General features: G+C 38.8%; 1 protein-coding gene across 1 annotated transcript in view; it reads left to right on the top strand.

Annotated features, from left to right (window-relative positions):
* The window catches only part of ezh1 (enhancer of zeste 1 polycomb repressive complex 2 subunit), a 49,976-nt gene that overhangs the window by 24,094 nt on the left and 6,644 nt on the right, over window positions 1–19,238 (top strand). The window contains exons 8-19 of the mRNA XM_056240961.1: window positions 8,581–8,744; window positions 9,021–9,112; window positions 9,217–9,373; window positions 11,442–11,623; window positions 12,108–12,199; window positions 12,331–12,359; window positions 12,887–13,012; window positions 13,296–13,474; window positions 13,842–13,937; window positions 14,096–14,177; window positions 14,341–14,421; window positions 14,509–14,593. Of these exons, the coding sequence (XP_056096936.1) occupies window positions 8,581–8,744; window positions 9,021–9,112; window positions 9,217–9,373; window positions 11,442–11,623; window positions 12,108–12,199; window positions 12,331–12,359; window positions 12,887–13,012; window positions 13,296–13,474; window positions 13,842–13,937; window positions 14,096–14,177; window positions 14,341–14,421; window positions 14,509–14,593 (1,365 nt within the window). The remainder of the gene's footprint in view (window positions 1–8,580; window positions 8,745–9,020; window positions 9,113–9,216; window positions 9,374–11,441; window positions 11,624–12,107; window positions 12,200–12,330; window positions 12,360–12,886; window positions 13,013–13,295; window positions 13,475–13,841; window positions 13,938–14,095; window positions 14,178–14,340; window positions 14,422–14,508; window positions 14,594–19,238) is intronic.

Here is a 19,238-nt window from a genome sequence, read left to right as displayed (position 1 = left end):
AAATCAGATTTCTGAAGGATTTGAATCATTATATTTCATTGTAAAGTTTAGAGATGGAGAGTGGGGACATGCAGAAAATGCATTTTTTGAGTGTTCTATGTAGTTTTTATCTAAGTTTTTAATTATACATTTTAAATTTGTAGTTAGCTTAATGTGCAGGACATTTTGCTTAATAATAAAATGTATTTTAGAGTTAATTTTCATGCAATTTTATACATATAATGTCCTGGGGACAGAAATGTCACCCTTTCGGTGGAATGGCTCGGCGTTCGTAGATCGACTGGTAAAGGCTGTATTTCAAAGATGGCTTCTGCCTGTATACACGAAGTTGACTGTATGTTTAAAATATCTTCTTATTAAACTGTCTGGACACTTACAAAGTTCTCAATGCTTCGGTTTGAAGGTAGGGACCCTCATTATGCTACCGTGTTAGTGTGGATCTATTTTCAGCCTTGTTAGTGGTATTAACAAGCGATTTTTATTTGTCATTACACTATGCCCAATATACTAGCGTTATACTAGCTTTATAGGCTAAACTGTTTTTAGAGATAAAACTATTTACATTCGATAATCATGAAAACAAATCTCAGATAACGGTTGACTAGGTAACAATGTGTAATTAGACCAAAGGTTCATTTTGCGCCGGAGTTCTCCTTTAAGAGTATATTTGGTAATGAAAAGTTTTTTATTTTTTTTTATTGTGTTTTCATTAAAAATATAGGCCTATCATAACAACTTATAAAGATCAAAATCTACAGAAGACATTAACATTTTGATGTTAGACTATGTAGACATAGATGTTTGACATTTTGAACAATTTAAATTGAGTTGGGCCAACTCAATTTTGGAAAATTTTTATTCTAAATATTAATTATTGAGTTTGGCCATTCGTGCACAATCATAGCACAAAAATGGAAAGCGCTAAACAAAGAAGAAAAAAATAAACAGCAAACAGATATTAATCATGGTACATAAACTATCTCTATATTTCTTCAAAAAAGAAGTACATTTTCTATTATCAATTATTCTTAGTGATTTGATTAAATATTTTACTTCACATAAGAAATCTTTAAAAGTAGGAATTTTCTTAAGAAACCTTTGTTTGTGAATGTAAAAGTTTGCCACAAGGATAAGGAAGTATCAAATTCTAAAGATTTGTTTGGGTTTTCAAAAAGACAAATTACATCCTTAATGGGTAGATTACCGTTGAGGACTATTATTTTGTTGAACAGACCTGGGCTGGGTTTCCCAAAAGCATCGTAAGCTTAAAGGAACACTCCGACTTTTTGGGACTTTAGCCTATTCACCTTATCCCCCAGAGTTAGATAAGTCCATACATACCTTTTTCATCTCCGTGCGTGCTATAAGTCTGTTTGACGCACCCACCGCTAGCCTAGCTTAGCACAAAGACTGGGTGTAAATGGTTGCAGCTAGCATACTAATCCAAATAAGTGACAAAATAACGCAAACATTTTCCTATTTACATGTTGTGATTTGTATAGTCACAGAGTGTACAAAAAAACAAAGTCACTGAAGGCGAAGCACTGCTACTTGGGCGGAGTGATAACCGCAGCACCTGAGACGCGCTCTCTGCTCCTCACCACAGCGCGTCTCAGGTGCTGCGGTTATCACTCCGCCCAAGTAGCAGTGCTTCGCCTTCAGAGAATATAGTTCCCAGTATTTATACGGTTAAAATATGTCTGTGTCTCATGTGACTTTGTTTTTTTGTACACTCTGTGACTATACAAATCACAACATGTAAATAGGAAAATGTTTGCGTTATTTTGTCACTTATTTGGATTAGTATGCTAGCTGCAACCATTTACATCCAGTCTTTGTGCTAAGCTAGGCTAGCGGTGGGTGCGTCAAACAGACTTATAACACGCACACGGAGATGAAAAAGGTATGTACAGTGGGTACTCAACCAGAATAATACTTTTACCGCCATTCGGGTGTGTATTTGCTGCCTTTTACCGCTAAGAGGCGCTACAATCACAGACTGTGAAAAGTGTCAGTTTATTCTCTCTATTGCGTAATCGCCGCAGTGCCGCGGCTCATTCAGGCAATTGAAAGCTCGTAAGTAACAGATGAATTCAAGTGAAACATTGTTTAAACGAATTCATAATCACACTACTGAAATTAAATTGAATAAATAGTGAAAACCTTTCAACATAAAACATTGCAACAGAAACATATTAGGCTATACCTGAGGGTTTGGAATAGCACAAGACAAAATTTAATAGCGTTCAGACGGTAGCTCAGTGGTTAACGCAACAACATGAATCTCACGGAGCTTTAAGTGATCCGAGATCGAATCTCACTACAGCGTATGCTGTTGGCCGACTTCGTTTATGTGTTACCGTTCTTAATGCTTACACATGGATAATTGTTTATTAGTGAGTTCATTAACTGTTTATTTATTTAAAGTCAAGCGTTTTTGTTTAATATTATTAATGGCACACTACAACATGAATTTGCTACATTCCAGTATAGAGCCGCTGCACGACAAAACTGATGAGGGAAGATTAGCTGATCGCGTCAGAAAATGAAAATAATAGGGCTGTCAATCGATTAAAATTTTTAATCTAATTAATTACATACTCTGTAATTAATTAATCTAAATTAATCGCATACACAATCTTACAATGTTTACATGGTACAATTTCTGGTAAGCTACGTTTTTATTATTATTGCTTGACACAAATTTCACGATTTCAATATAATTTAATTCTTGTGATTTGATGCAATATTGACTCATTTGGATAAATAGGTACACAAGATAGGCATTCATTTTTCTCAAGAAAAAAAAAATCTCACCCAATGCTGTAAAAATACAGAGAGCCATATCAGCTGGTAGTATTTAAGGTTAAAAATACAAATAACAACTTTGATATAAGTAAAAATATAATACTGTAATATAGTAGTAGGCTACATAAATAGCTCTTTTTTTATAGCCAACTATAACGTGCTATATGGTCATGAAATGGCTTTCCTGAGGTAACTTAGGCTAAATGTTATGTGACATAATTGTTCTCCAGCTGTTTTATTGACCTCTTTTCGCGGTTGAAAAACACTGATTGATCGAGGAATATACATTTCGGTAAGTTTTAGGCTGCCCTACTTTATTTTTCAACATTGGTCATTCGTGTTTATTTACTATTAGCTAGAGATGATCGGTTCACGTGCCGCTATGGGATCTGTCATGACTCATGTCACATTTACAAGCGCCAAAACGGTATTTATTGTTTGATTTTCGTAATAAAATTGACAGAATCTGAGAGCTGAGATTTTTTAAATATCATAAGTAACGTGCTCTGTCTTGTCTGTTTCCGTTTGGTGCGCGATTTCTCTGTGCGTGAGAAAACGGTTGTAACTTGTGTGACGTGAGAGCGCGCGTGAAAAGTTACAACACACACACACACACAAGCGCGCTTTCTCTCAGACACACTCACCGACTCACGCACACACTCCTGGATGCTTTGCATTGATGTGGTACTTTAGAGTTGACGAACTCCGTTTGTTATAAATGTTCCAAACAAGGATCCAAGCAGCGCGTTCTTGTCTCCCTCCTTCTTTTTACACGAATGGTGGCTACGGCTAGAACGGCGGTCAAAACGGATCAATGGATTAATCTGCGTTATTTTTTTAACGCGTTATTTCTTCTCAGATTAATTAATCGAAATTAACGCGTTATTTTGACAGCCCTAGAAAATAATGAAGCTCGTCTTTAATCTGCTAAATTATTGTTTTGTGAATCAGTCATGAAATTAAGATAACACTGATAGGCTACCCGGCCATAGCAACGGAAGAATTTTTTCAAAACATTGAACAAATCAGAAAAGACTGATTTTGTTAACTTGGCTACACAAAATAACTAAATAATACTAAATAGTATTGATTTCAATATAAAAACAAATGAAAATGTAAAAACACTAAAAGTTTGAAACCCCATAAGTGTCGGAACAATTTATTCATTTAAACAGGGTTGCATTGAGTTTACAGTTTATTTCCTTTGCGATGCAAAATAAGAAACACAGAATCTTATTCTTGCAACATTTTAAATCTGTATTGCCAAAGAAATTGCAGCTAAATTAAACAATTAAAACAGTACAAAACGATAATAGTCCTAAGCGACATAAATTAAGAACATGTGTTTTTCTTTGCCTCTCTCTCGCGCTGGATCTCTTTTTGGCAAGTTAATTTTGTCTCCCTCCCTCCAAAAAAACTGTAACAAATTATTTAGCCTTTGTTACTTCAAAGACACAGCATGCCTTGTTGAATTCACCTTACAATAAAACGAGGTTGATCGCGAATTAAAGAGCTCTGTTTCTGCCACAATTATAGGCCTATTTATAATTAATTAAAATATAGGGCATTGGACACATCGAGAGATGTATCCTTAAAAGAACTGTGCCTTTGCCTGCTCATCGGGCTGGCTATCCGACATCTCCATATGAAAGACGAACATTAACACCTTTTGTCCTGCGCACGATAAAGCCACTGTCCCTCCAAACCCCCCACAGGCTAGTCTGAGACTGACTTAAAGAAAAGTCGCAATTCACACTTAAACCGCTATTCAGGCATTAGGCTATTAAAGTGTTGATAATGAAGGAATTAAATAATGTAAGCTACATGTAGTGATATTTCTGTCATGAAACTTATTACTAAATATCATTTCAATAATTCGTTCAATTTCAATACGTTTTTCTTTTTCTTTTTTATTCAAATAAATCTCGAACCACAGTGCTTCGTGGTCCTGCTGTTAAACTAAATAACATTTATAGAATAATTATGAACTTAACAGAAACAATATCGCAACATTTCGACAAATAAATTATTTGATCTGTTTTTACATTTTATTTCAGGGCGATTTAGCCTACATTTAATTAGAGCGAGATTTCCCCCCTTGCCTTGTCCTTTCCTCATTGGGAAGCGCTCACATCATAGCATGTTTGAGTAGATCCTCTGTACCTCTCAGTTTCAGATGGATTACATAATCAGATAACATTTATTAAACATTTAGACATTTAAATGCTTTAGATAGCCTATAGCGATTTCTTATCGTGACTGAGCGGAGGCAAGTGGCTTTCGGTTCATTTTTGTGACGCGCAGTTCCCGGAGACAGAGACGAGAGACGGAGACGACAGCTAAAATTTAGTTATTAGCCTAATATGAATAAAAGTTTACAGTTTTGAACGATGTAGGCAAAAAAATACGGAGTAGCCTATTAACTTATTTTAGCTGTTATGAGAAAAATAAATCCAAGTGAAAGCGCCGCGCGCGTTTGTCGAACTGAAACGCTGGTTTTGATTTTATTGTTTGTCGTTTAAACGTGCCTGTTGCATATCTTTATTTTATATATTGTAATTTGTATATGGTCTATTGGTGAAGTAGCCTATTAGCATTGATTACTGTGGAGGAAGGGGGTGGGGGATTCAAATAATTCAGCAGAAGCAGGGATGTTTAGACCAGAAGGAAATCCCCCCAAATCGCTTAAAACCTTGCTTAAAACCATGTTTTAAAAACTCCATGTAGGGAATCCAAAAATATATATAGCCTATAGTAGGCTATATATTTATTTCTTTACAGAACTGCTTTTGAAATGACGACTGGTATTATTATATAGATGTAAAGTCATTCTGGTGGATACTAGGCTATATGTTCCAATGTAAAATGGAAATGCATGGAATTTTATTTGATAAATAGCCTCTAAGCAAAAACTATAGGCTATGGTGTAACAGAGTTTTAGAACTAGACAAATCTCTCTCTCTGCATTACTAATAGGATATAAAATGCATTAATAGGCTAATATAAAATTTACAAAAGTCCAATATTTTTCGAGATTTGAACCCGTGTCATCTTAATGATCAAACCGCAAGTTCTACCACTCGGCCATGAATTTACTCACTGAAAAGACAAAACGTTTGTTTCTCCAGTGTGTGTTCGCTCACAAGAGCGAGAAAACGTTTGATCGTTAACCTATTGTAGACCTTTTACAGTTTTAAAAGATGATATTTTATCTGTATGACCGAAAATTACGGAGTAGGCTATAGCCTTTTAAGTTTTTTTTAGCTGTTAAAAAAATAAGTTCAAGTGAAAGCGCCGCCGCGCTTGTCGACCTCTAATTCAACATGCCAGAATAAAACCCGATTTTAGAATAATGTGTGCCAAAACACTTAATTATAAACTTCAATATTTCGTTCAAAAACATCTCAAAACGCTTTGTGACATTTTGAAAAGCCGTGAATGTATTAAGCCAAGGCCACTGGAACCAGGATCGTCACTGAAACGCGCTGCATGTTATCTCTCAATAGAGGAGCAGAAGCGCCGGTTCAGATTGTAGGCCTATTGTTTGTTGTTCAAACGTGCGTGTTGCATATTTAAAAAAATATTTGAAATGGTCTATTGGTGAATTAGGCTATAGCATTGATTACTGTGGAGGGGGGAATCCCCCACCAGCAAATCGCACCTTAGGCTACACAACCATGTTTTTAAAAACTCTTTCTATAGCCTATTTAAAATCCCATGAAGTTTTTTATTTATTTTTTTAACAACTTCTTTTGAAATTACGATTAGAATTATTATACAGATTGATATAAATTCAGTCAATCTGTTGGATGATAGCCTATTTGTTCATTTGTGTAAAACGGAAATTGTATTTTATAAAAACCGTGTTTATTCGGGATTTGAACCCGTGTCATCTCAATGATTGAAACCTAAGTTCTACCACTCGACTTATCTCGCTGACTATTGCCCAGAAGATAGTTCAGCAGTCAGTGTGCGCGCACACGAGAGAAGCGATCTTCACTCCTCTCATTCCTCAAAAGTTTAGCGACATTGCACCTAATTTATTTTCACTGACTGCGAGATAGGCCTATTTCAACTTTTGATTAATAAAATGTTATGCTCTAAAAGTTTGTTATATTCTGTTTAGAATGTACTTTTACTTAATTACGTTTTGCTTTCGTTAAATTTAACCGACTCTGTTAGCCTAGGCTAAATTATTTCTATTTGTATTATTTTTTTTGTTCTAAAAGTTTGTTCTATTCTGTTTCGTTTGTTTATTTTTATTTTATTTTTTACATATTCAATCAGTCTCATTCTTGTTTTTTTACAAGACCTTTTTTAATAAACAGATAGCCTACAAACAGAGATATATAATAGTTCGTACAAATAAACGTGTATAGCCTATAGCTACTACTACTATGCAGGCTATAGGCCTACTATAAATTGTATGATCGTATGTTTAAATAACATTAACCAAATTGTCTGTCTTTAATTAATAATACAATTATTACCTTAACATGCAGTTTCAACTTATTAGCCCCGCACTTACGTTTCAAAATGCGGCTGTTTTGCTAAATGCCCCTTTGCGCCCCTGTTTGCGCCACCTGGTGGTCATTTCGCGAACAACTTTGAAATGCGACTAGTTTATTTTTGCCGCGGTGAATTTGCCGCGGCACGAGTCGCGGCGGTAATAGGCATTCTGGTTGAGTACCTACTGTATGGACTTATCTAACTCTGGGGGATAAGGTGAATAGGCTAAAGTCCCAAAAAGTCGGAGTGTTCCTTTAAGTTGATCGTAGAACAATTGCCACCAATGGTCTCTACGATTAACTTAGGCTTACGATGCTTTTGGGAAACACAGTCCTGAGCGATGACTGATGACGTCACATGCTCAGATTTACTTGACCAATCAGCGGAAGGGGGCGTCTCATGACCGCCCACATGTGGAAAACTAATTTTGAAGTCATGTATTCGTTTTTTGCCTTGCCTGTGAACGAAAAAACGAAAAAATCAAGCCGAAATCTCCTTTTTTCGTTTAAAAAAAAAAAAATGAAAAAACGAATAAAGGTGCCGTTTTCTCATTTCTGCTTATTTCATTTCAAATTGGAAATCAAATGATCGGATGATACACTGACCCATTACGTACAGGTTTTATTCGCTTTAAAGCCGTTGGATGGAAACACACTTTCACCAGCTTTATTCGCATGAGTTTTTTTTTACCGAACTTCAGATAATTCGATTGACAAGTGGATGGAAACTTGGCTAGTAAAGACATTTATAATGATACAGATTTATACTTCAAATAAATGCTGTTCTTTTGAACTTGCTATTCATCAAATAATCCTTAAAATACGAATCATGGTTTCCATAATAATATTAAGCAGCACAACTGTTTTCAACATTGATGATAATAATAATAAAGGTTTTTTGAGTAATGATGCTGAAAATTCAATTACATTAATAAATTACATTTTAAAATATATTCAAATAGAAAACAGATATCTTAAGTTGTAATAATATTTTACAATATTATTTACTGTATTTTTAAAATCAAATAAATGCAGCCTTGGTGAACATGAGACCCCAAACTTTTGAACAGTCTAAATGTAAATTAGCATTTCTCATTTCATGATACATTCTCATTCAGGGCGAGAAAGGGACACCACGTCTTCATATACAGCTCATGACATCCTGATGCTCTGAATATCACGCGTTCATACCATTTTAGATTTGCAATTTTGTTTTGCTGCTATTGCAAGTAATAATGTAACTGTATTTTTCTCTCTCTTGCAGGTATAAGGATCTCCTGGAGCCGTCCAGCCCTGTGAAGTTGCCTCCTCTCTGCACGCCCAGCATGGACGGCCACTTTGCCAAATCTGTTCAGAGAGAGCAAAGTCTGCACTCTTTTCACACACTTTTCTGTCGCCGCTGCTTTAAATACGACTGCTTCTTGCACCGTAAGACATAATGTTCTTCTCTAGTCTGCAATGCAAATTATTTTGATGTTTTATATTATATTGTATATGTGTCTTGATCAGTGAATCAAACATACAGTTAGCTGTTTAAAACACCCATTAAAGTTAGTCTCAAATGATCTGATCACAAGTGGTGACCCAAGATTTATACTACAAATGTGAGGTAGTCACACATGTTTTTGACTGCCTCCAAATGGGGTTTTGGCCCTTGTTTACCATTGTATTTAGTGCTGACCACTTCATGTTGTTTGTGCTCAGCTTTCCATGCATCTCCTAATGTATATAAGAGGAAGAATAAAGAGATCCGAATGGAGACAGAGCCCTGTGGACTGGACTGCTTCCTACTGCAGGTACAGTTTTCTAACGATTTCACAACTTTACTGTCAATTTATAATTGAATTAGAACCTATTTATTTATTAATAAACTTTATCTTTCACCCTTCTTTGGACACAGAAAGGGGCAAAAGAGTTTGCTGATCTAAACATACTGAGGTCTCAAAGGCCCCGGCGTCGACGCCGACAGCCCCGCCCCTCAAGTTCATGTGGCCCCACAGGCTCCGGTGAGGAGGAAAAAGGAGGAGACAGCGACCACGATACCACCAGTTCCTCAGGTACACACACCAATGTACATAAACACAAACATACAAAACAAAATGTGCATATCCACACCTTAAAGGCAGGGTAGGCAGTTTGTTTCTAAAACACTTTTTCCCAAATTTGTTTAAACTGTCTTTATTTACCAATACATATCTAAAATGTAAGTACTCTGAAAAGGAGAGTATAAAAATAAAAATCGAGTCCTCTCAGGGCTGCAATAAACACAGCTACTCTTTCCATTCGGAACGAATGCAATGATTGGCTGGGCGACTGTCACTCTCCCTCGCTACCATGGCTACCACCCCTGCTGCTACAGGAGCTGCCCACATGCGCGGACCCGGTTGACTCGCTCATTTCGAAAGAGGAGAGGCACGTACTGGCCGGAAGCTAGAAAGTCTCGCAATTATGGCAGAAAAAGAGCAGTCAAAATTCCCAGTACCACCTGTACCTGCATATACAGTCAGCACAGGCAAAAAAGGTGATGTCACTCCATGCACTGCGCTCCTCTCCGCTTGGCGCTGGTAAACGCGTCCTCCAGCTGAGCAGTCGGCATCACGCGTTCATGTGTTTTGGGGGTGTGGCTTTGGAAGGAGCCCAGAAGGGAGGGAGTTTCTCTGTTGGATACTTTCAAAATCCAGCAGTTTTCTGCTAGTTTCTCTACCCTGCCTTTAATGTACAGTCACAGTGGATAAAGGGTTAATAAAGACCAAAAAAAACACACAGGCAAACTTTACATTGCTAAAAATAGATTGCCATAATAAGAAAATAACTCTTGTCCCATTGAGGTGTGTTGTAAATGGAAGCTTGTTTCCCCCACAGAATAAAAAAAGAAAAAAGGTTATTGCAACTTTTTGTCACAACTTTTTTTTTCAGAATTGAGAGATAATATCTCATAATTCTGACTTTATAAGACACAATTGCGACTTTATATCATGCAATTCTGAATCAAGACGTAAACTCGCAATTGTGAGATAAAAAGTCGCAATTATCTTTTAAAATGTTTTATTCTGTGGCGGAAACAAGCTTCCATAGTTGTTTAATTTTTGCCTGTTGGATGATAAAATGTAGCCTGGATGCCAGCCCGAACCCCGCCCACAACATTTTTTGATCGGGAAGTTCGGTCTGGACTCGCTCCATTGAGGAGTAATTATGAGCGGTTCAGAAATCGTCGGGCCAATCAAATTGCCAGGGCGGGCTTTATACGATGATGGACAGATGATCTGCAGGGACGTAATCCTCACGTTATCAAAGAGCGCTTGGGTTGAACTGGTTTCCCTCACAGATGACTGCCGCTGGAGAACTGAGATGTAGAGATTCCGCTATCGCGTCCGTTGTAAAAGAAATCGACAGCGCATTCATTTTAAAAGACGAACATAGAACTGCAATCAAGGCATTTGTCGATCGGAAAGATGTGTTTGCCGTCCTTCCTACGGGATTCGGCAAAAGTTTAATTTATCAGCTGGCTCCGAGGGTAACTAAGAAGATGGGACGCAATGAAAGCCCTGTGGTCGTTGTGGTTTCTCCTTTGGTCGCACTCATAGAGGGCCAAGTAAAAGAAGCAACACTCGTTATTTTACTTCTTCCAGCGTGCGTGCATTTGAGTTCTGTAGTTGACAACTGTGCTATGCAAAGTAGTTGACTTACTGCGTTGCTCTCATTGGTTGTAGGTCTATCCAATTGAGTGCAGAGTTTTTTTTGTTCCTGGTTCGGTTAAGACACGCCTCATAATCAAAGCCCTGTGAAGCAGTATCAGACTCACATTCTGACTAGAATATGAGTATGACGAAGTCAGGCTAGATAAAATGAGCAAAATGACCGTTCTGGTTATCAGCTGATATTAAGATTTTTTTTTTAAAATTTTATCGGTATCAGTTAGTATTGCATATTTAATTTTACATAATCTAATGCATAATCTAAAGCATCCTTGCTGAATAAAAGTATTAGTATCTTAAAAAAGAGACACCTAACTTTTCTATTCAGTTCTGATTCACTTCAGTAAAGATTCATCCAACACACTGGTAGACCGACATGATGTTTTGGATAAAAACCTCACATTTACCTGTGTGAATGTTTGTGTGTCAGAGAGTAATTCTCAGTGTCCCAGTCCCACCAAACTGAGACCAGGAGAGGAAGAAGCTGAGGAGTCCAAGCCGCCTCCTCAGTGGGGCGGAGCAGAGGAGTCTCTGTTTAGAGTCCTGCACGGCACATATTACAACAACTTCTGCTCTATTGCACGACTGATTGGCACCAAGACGTGTAGAGAGGTATGTTCAAAAATGACAAAGAACAGGTGGTCAAATATGTAACTTTGGCTTGTTTGATAATGTACCTTTGTAAAGGAGTACATTACTGCAGATTTAAAGTGAATGCAATTATATTGAAAGTGCAGAAAGTTCTACAGAATTTACTCAAAAGCAAAGACTGTTTAAATGTAGGACTGTGTGCCTGTGAGTTTTTCCCAGAAAGACGTGGTTTGTCTAACTGGAAATGTGATTACCTCAAATCGTGTGTTTTTCTTTTTTTTAGGGAATGGTCCAAATCTTTTTCTAGAAGAGCCTCGTTTTGAGTGTGTGTGTGTGTGTGTGTGTACGCGGGCTCATATGGCAAAGATCAACATGATAATGAGCGGTTACGTCTCAGTTGGGTTTCAAAGTACTGACTAATGCCCATTAAGTGATGCAGTGTGTGTGTGGGAATGTACATGTGTTCCAATTTTTCTGTCTGTGCTTATGTCTCTGTTTGTGTCAGGTCTACGAGTTTGCAGTGAAAGAGATGCTGATTCACCGTGTTCCACTGGAGGATGGTGGGATCTCACCTCAGAAGAAAAAACGAAAGCACAGGCAAGATGTTCACACACCCTCCACCTTCACCTGCCTAATAGATTCATGCTGTAGTTAGTAAGATACGAACATACGAAGATACAAAATACGAACACTAGAGTTCAACAGTGTTTCTGTGTTTTTTTTGATAGATTATGGGCAAAGATACAGCTGAAGAAAGGTAAGACTCTCAACTGAAACACCAGACTGAGACGTGGTTTCAGTGGCTTGGCAGGTTCAGGAATGGACAAACAGAAGGAAAAGTCATGGAGACTTCTATAGTTGGGGCGATTATGACATTATGGCTGGCAATTAGTAGTCAAACAAAACAGACCATTAATTTTATAATTGCAATAATTTGTCTATGTGCATTACATTGCAAGCTTACATAACACAACATAATATTCTAAATGTTTCAGTACTTTATATAACATTTAATATATTTTAAGCATTTAAAATGCATAATTCTTAACGCAATTCACAGTTAATTAATGCATTAGGTATTGTGAAATAACAAGGAACAACAATTTAATTAAATTTAAATCAAATTTATTTTTCTCTGTTAATGTTCGAAATGTTTGTTTTGTTTTTATTTTTTAAATCTTTATGCAGCAGTCACAAATGACTGGAAACATAATGGAATGTTTTGTTCAAATTGCTTGGGAACCTTGGTTATTTCTCTTCTTTATCTCCCTGTTTGTTGTGCAGACAACTCATCCAATCAAGTGTACAATTATCAGCCATGTGACCACCCTGAGCACCCGTGTGATAGCTCCTGTCCATGTGTGGTGACACAAAACTTTTGTGAGAAATTCTGCCAGTGCAATCGAGAGTGTGAGTTCAACACAAATGTATATGCACACACATGCAAATACATGAAGTATATACATGAGTTCCTTAATATCTGCACACCACTAGGGGGCGACAACAAAACAACATCAGACCACTAGTGATGCATTGCAGTGAAGAAATTAAACACTTTCTTTAAAAAGTCACCATACCATTTTGACCTTTGCTCAAATTAAGTCATTTTGAACATTTATTTATTTTATTTTAGTTACATCTCAAACATTCACAGGTCACTCTGTCCTAGTTTTGCTCTGTGTTTTGGTTCTAGGTCAGAATCGGTTTCCTGGCTGTCGCTGCAAGACTCAATGTAACACCAAGCAGTGTCCGTGTTACCTGGCTGTGCGGGAGTGTGACCCTGACCTCTGCATGACCTGTGGGGCCGCAGATCATTGGGAAAGCAAACAGGTCTCCTGCAAGAACTGCAGCATCCAGAGAGGACTCAAGAAGGTATGAATGAACTACTTTTCAGTGACACTGTGAATAATCAACACGTGTGTCTGTCTATCTGTCTGTGGTGGACAGTAACAAATGTATGCACTAATCTTTCTTATTAGTGCTGACTTCTGATTAGTGCTGGCTAGAAAATATATATGTGGTGCATCAATCAGTACTTTTTACTTTTACTGGAGTCATATTTTAATAGGGTATCTATACTTTTATTACTCGAAGTACTTGATTTGTGTACTTCCTCCACCACTGCCATATATCTATCTATGTAGTTTTCATCCAGTATGGTACATGCTGATAATCAAAGGGAAATAACTGAAAAAGAAGATGCTTTAGTCATGTGAATGTTGTTTAACCTGTTTGCCAGCACCTGCTCCTGGCCCCATCTGATGTTGCAGGGTGGGGTACATTTATCAAAGAGCCAGTCCAGAAGAACGAGTTAATCTCTGAGTACTGTGGAGAGGTGTGTGGAAATAAGCATTAGATTCTGTGATTCTTCTGTTACATTCTTAGTGATCTGATTAATGCATTGTGTTTATATGTGTGTGTGCGCGTGTGTCTGTGTGTGTGTGTGTGTGTGTGTGTGTGTGTGTGTGTGTGTGTGTGTGTGTGTGTGTGTAGCTTATTTCCCAGGATGAAGCAGACCGGAGGGGCAGAATCTATGACAAGTACATGTCCAGCTTTCTGTTCAACTTGAACAATGGTACTGGCTAGATTCATTATGTTATATTATATTATATATTGCATTATATTATATTATATTATATTATATTATATTATATTATATTATATTATATTATATTATATTATATTAAATTATATTATATTATAAATTGGTTTTCACAAGTGTTTTCATTTTATTCCAGACTTTGTAGTGGATGCCACTCGAAAGGGGAATAAAATACGATTCGCCAACCACTCTGTCAACCCCAACTGTTACGCAAAAGGTACTTTATTTAATCATAATTATTAATGTGCAAAGACAACATTGAGTTGAAGCTATTAAGCACGTCTGACACTGGTTATTATTGCAGTTGTCATGGTTAACGGTGATCACCGCATCGGAATCTTTGCCAAGCACTCCATACAACAAGGAGAAGAGCTCTTTTTTGATTACAGGTAGGTTTTGTTAAACACTCATGTGTTTAACAAAGGGGGAGAGTGTAATGACCTGATCAATATCAGTCAATTATTTTGTCTTATTTCTGAAATATGTGGGTTATTTTATTTTGTTGGGTTTGATAAAGTGCTTAATTCATATGCAATTTATGGTAAGGTATAAAAGTTATTGAGGTAGCTAATGCCTAGTTGTTGACAATGTAATAAGATTTATCATTTAATTACCCTTGCGCTGTTCATATGTGCCCTGGTAATTTAACAGTTAAGTTGTGTTTTCTTCAAAATGTTTTAAGGATGGTTCATTACATAGGAAAAGCTCACTAATAAATGTGTTAATGTTAGAGATTTAGTGACTAATAAAGTATCCTGTTGAACTATGCGTAATCACGCGAGAGAAGAAAACGGGAAGAAAAAAAGTTGGGCTGAGCACGAGGGCTAGTCTGCTACTAACACGTCTGCTACTAACACGAGTTTGTGCACGTAACGTTTTAAGTTGAATTGTAATTTGTTTATCGGACACCGCGCTCTCTGTGTAGGAGTTTGTGACTGTGGGACTGTGAAATACCGCTGGAGATGTGTGGTTTTGTACTGTGGAACGAGCTTAAGCCCAATTTATACTTCTGCGTCGAACTCACGCCATAGCTACGTCATAGGCTGTGTGTAGTGCGCGTACCCTTTGGCGTACCCTGATGTGCACCTCTCCTAAAATGTAACAACGTGTCAATTCTACGTGTACCGCAAGCGCTGTGATTGGTCTGCTAGAACCGCTCCCCGGGTTTCACATGCTCCCTCTGCATGTGTAATTGCACGTCAACGCGCACAACGACACAGAAGTATAAATGAAAACCAACGCGTAGTTTATAGCGTAGAGGCTCCGGCGTAGGTCCGACGCAGAAGTATAACTCAGCCTTTAGACCTGTTAGCCTCTCTGGCTAAGTTAGCTCGTGGCTTTGCGGTACTGTGACACCATCGTGGGAGGGACCGCAGACACACCGCTCGCCTGCTGGACGAGAGGAGACCACGTCGGGAAGAGTTTCGTCCGGCTGACGCAGGTGTTTTCCTTGACTGGGGACTGTTTGGCTGTCGGTGCTGGACGGACGAAGCTGCTTAACCCTCGCTGTGCCGCTGCAGACGGAGTCGTCAGACAAGAGAGAGAGTTACAGACGTGGTAGGATCTGGGTCTTTCACTCCACGTAAGGAGGTATTGTTGCTTTCTTCACTCTATGAGCTCCAACATTAAGCGCGCCAACGAACTAATGCAGGCCTGCTAAAAGAACAAAACTAAAAGTGCACTCAGGTTATCACAGACCATTGACTTTATTACCCGGGTCTTTTCAGATTGTTTCTGTTTATTTTCATATTTGTTGTTCAAATGTTATGTGATTTTTTTTTTTGTTGCATAATACAAAGGAGGAAACTGAGGTATTGTGTTTTGTTGTTTGTTTCATCACATGCTCATGTATCTGTGTAGACCAGTATTTTCTGTGGTAATATTCGGTTTTAAAATCAAGATTATTCCTTCAGTCACTCATTGATTAGTAGAGAGAGAGAGAGAGTGAGAATCATAGTGTTCCTAGACAGGTTTATCATACAATGGGATGTCTCTTTCACCATTTTACCAAGCATTAGGGTTAAAAGGGTTTAATACTTTATATGTCGCTGTATAATGTATTTGCCTCATCACGAGCCTATGGTGAAAAGGGTTACATTTTTGGAGGCTCGTCCGGGATTGTTGTAGAGTTGTAATATCCCTCAGTGTTGTGTGCAGATTTAAAGTCCCCGTGAACCGGAAGTTGCAAACGACTTTTCTCCAGTGTTGTGACGTATTTCCGGGAGAAACGGAATACTAAATGAGGTAAAATAGTGGGCGTGGCTTTTTTCCAACTAGCACCTGATTGGATCTAGAAAAGTAGGTGTTTTCATTCAGCCTGTCTACTGTCAGTTGGAGGGGCGTGATTACGGATGTTAAGCAGACACCCAAACCGTCAAACCTACCTCATCAGGGAAGGTCCTCCAATGCAGAGGGGAGGGGAAATTTCAGATTTTGATTAAAGATTACGAAGCCAAAAATTTTTTTTGTGTGGATTGACTTGCATGGATGAATTGTTCACCACAAAACGATCAATTTAGGCAAACAAAGTAAGTATGGTCAATTTTGAATTCATGGGGACTTTAAACCTGCCATTGCAGTCTCATACTGAATATTTGAGTGCCAATGTCACAGATGATGTTCTGCTTCAAGCTTTGACTCTTGTTAAAGCTTTTGGAACTGCTAAAATAGTTGATCGCTGTCTAGATGTAGCTTCCAAAACCCAGTTTGTGTTGATTCGGTCATCCACTGATCTTACTTAGCAGACTATACCTGACTGTGTTGGGCTCCCTTGAGAGGCTGGTCCTTGGCCTTTTCATGTGCTCCCTGCTCTTGCGGAAGGCGAAGATTTTGAAGCCAAGCAGTTGTCCTTTTTGAGGCATGAAGGAAAGACTATTACTGATGTTAAAGGCTTGCTTAACCCTTCGCCGCTTGACATGAACACTGCCCTGATCAATGCCATAAGTTCCCTGATGGACAAATGTAACACGGCACCTGCTTATATTTAAAGTTACAGGAAGCTCTGCATGTTTTCTGGTGTGAGACCCACCCCCAGTGGGGAAGAAGAGTATGACGCTTGGGCAGAGCAGACAATGCATTTATTGGAGGAATGGCAATGCAGTGACAATGTGAAAAAACAGAGGATAGTGGAAAGTCTTAAAGGTCCAGCTGCTGACATTTTCTAAGAGCACAGAACCCTTCTGCTACTTCATATGACTACATGCAAGCTTTGGAGACAGCTTTTGGAACAACTGAAAGTCTATCTGATCTTCTTATTAGATTCCGACACACTCTTCAATGTGAAGGTGAGAGGCTGTCTACCTATTTGATGAGGCTAGATAAACTGCTACACTGTGTGTTCAGGAAAGGAGGGGTGCAGCTGTCAGAATTGAATCAACTTCGCATCGAGCAGATTGTGAGAGGTGCCTTGCCACAAGACATGATTGCCCTTCGCATTCGCATGACACACAAGCTGCGTGAACCACCTACCTTCAGTGACTTATTGAAAGAGGTCAGAGAGGAAGAGAACATGCTTCAAAGTAGGAATGATGTCAAAAGCCCAGTGATGTCAAGACTGTTACTCCTGTCCCCAGGCCCACTCCTGAAACTAAAGTTGATCCTGAAGTGGAACAACTCAGAAGAGACATTACTGTTATGAAAGCAGTAAGCAGCCTTAAACCTGCTACAGTAACATCCCCGTCAGACACCCAAGGTCCACAATTTGAAATCCCTGCCAAGGCTAAACACAGGAGGAATGACATCCTGCAAAGAGCTGGCACTGAGGAAGATAGGTCTTGGATATTTTGCTATAGATGTGGGGAGGATGGACATTTCAAAAGGGTATGTGATGGTGAAGAAAATCTCAATAGGGTCAACAAGCGCCTCATCAAACTGACAAAGAAGTCGGGAAACTACCGCGGGAACCAGTTAAGGAACGGCCTGGCTTCCCTGTGGTGAAAACACGTTCCACCAAGTGCATTAAACCAGACGAGAAAGTGGAAGACACTATACCTGAGGGCTTAGTGGGGCCAAGCTCTGCTGTACCAGTGCAGATTGAAGGCATTTATGCTAAACCCATACTCGATACTGGTTCTCAAGTGACTTTGCTGTACAGATCCTTCTACGACAGATACTTGACACACCTGCCATTTACACCTATCAGTGCCTTGCAGATATGGGGCCTCAGTCCTGCTGATTACCCATATGATGGCTATTTGTCACTTAAGCTGGAGTTTTTGGAAGCTGACGTTGGAGTGACTGAGACTATTGATGCCCTTGTGTTGGTGTGTCCTGACCCAGTTGTGAGAGGTGGAGCTTTTATACTTGTTGGCACAAACACACCGACTGTGAGACGACTACTGAAGAGCTGTAAAGAGAGAGTAGGAGAGAATTTCATCAGCAGCATGCACATTCATCCCGCTTTCAAAAGGGCTTTTGAACAGTTGTCAGAATGCCTACTTGATGATGATGATGACAACCACAAGAGAGGAACTGTGTGGTTCACACAAAGTAAACCTGTTACTGTGCACCCTGGAGGGGTAGCTCGAGTGACAGGTGTGCCAAATTTTCAAGGGATTCCAAGTGCTCAAGCCATTCTGGTGGACTCACCTGACGAACCCGGCGATGATCCAAGGTTTCCAGCTTTTGGTCAGACCAGAGTTGCAGTCACCCACCGTTGTAATGTCTAAGAAAATCACTGTGCTGGTCAGGAATGTATCGAAAAAAGAAATTACATTGACCAGAGGAATGCCGGTTGCTCACCTGTTTCCAGTAGATGTGGTGTCATCGTCTTCTGTAAGCCAAAAGTCTAACACTGAGTCAGCAGGAAAATTGACCCCGTCCTCCTTTAACTTCGGAGATTCACAAGTCCCTCAGGAGTGGAAGGAAAGATTGCTGGGCAAAATGATGGAACGACATGAGGTTTTCTCTACCCATGAGTTTGATGTTGGCTGCTGTAAAAATGCATATCACGCTATCAAAACCTCTGAGGACAAACCTTTTCGAGAGAGGTCTCGCCGACTGGCGCCTGCTGATCTAGAGGCATTGAGACAACAT

The sequence above is a fragment of the Rhinichthys klamathensis genome, unplaced genomic scaffold (assembly GCF_029890125.1).
Source record: "Rhinichthys klamathensis goyatoka isolate OS25496 unplaced genomic scaffold, OSU_Roscu_1.1 h1tg000626l_1, whole genome shotgun sequence".
Lineage (NCBI taxonomy): Eukaryota > Metazoa > Chordata > Actinopteri > Cypriniformes > Leuciscidae > Rhinichthys > Rhinichthys klamathensis.
Note: the sequence above shows the minus strand (reverse complement) of the source record. Positions and strands in the feature narration are given on the sequence as shown.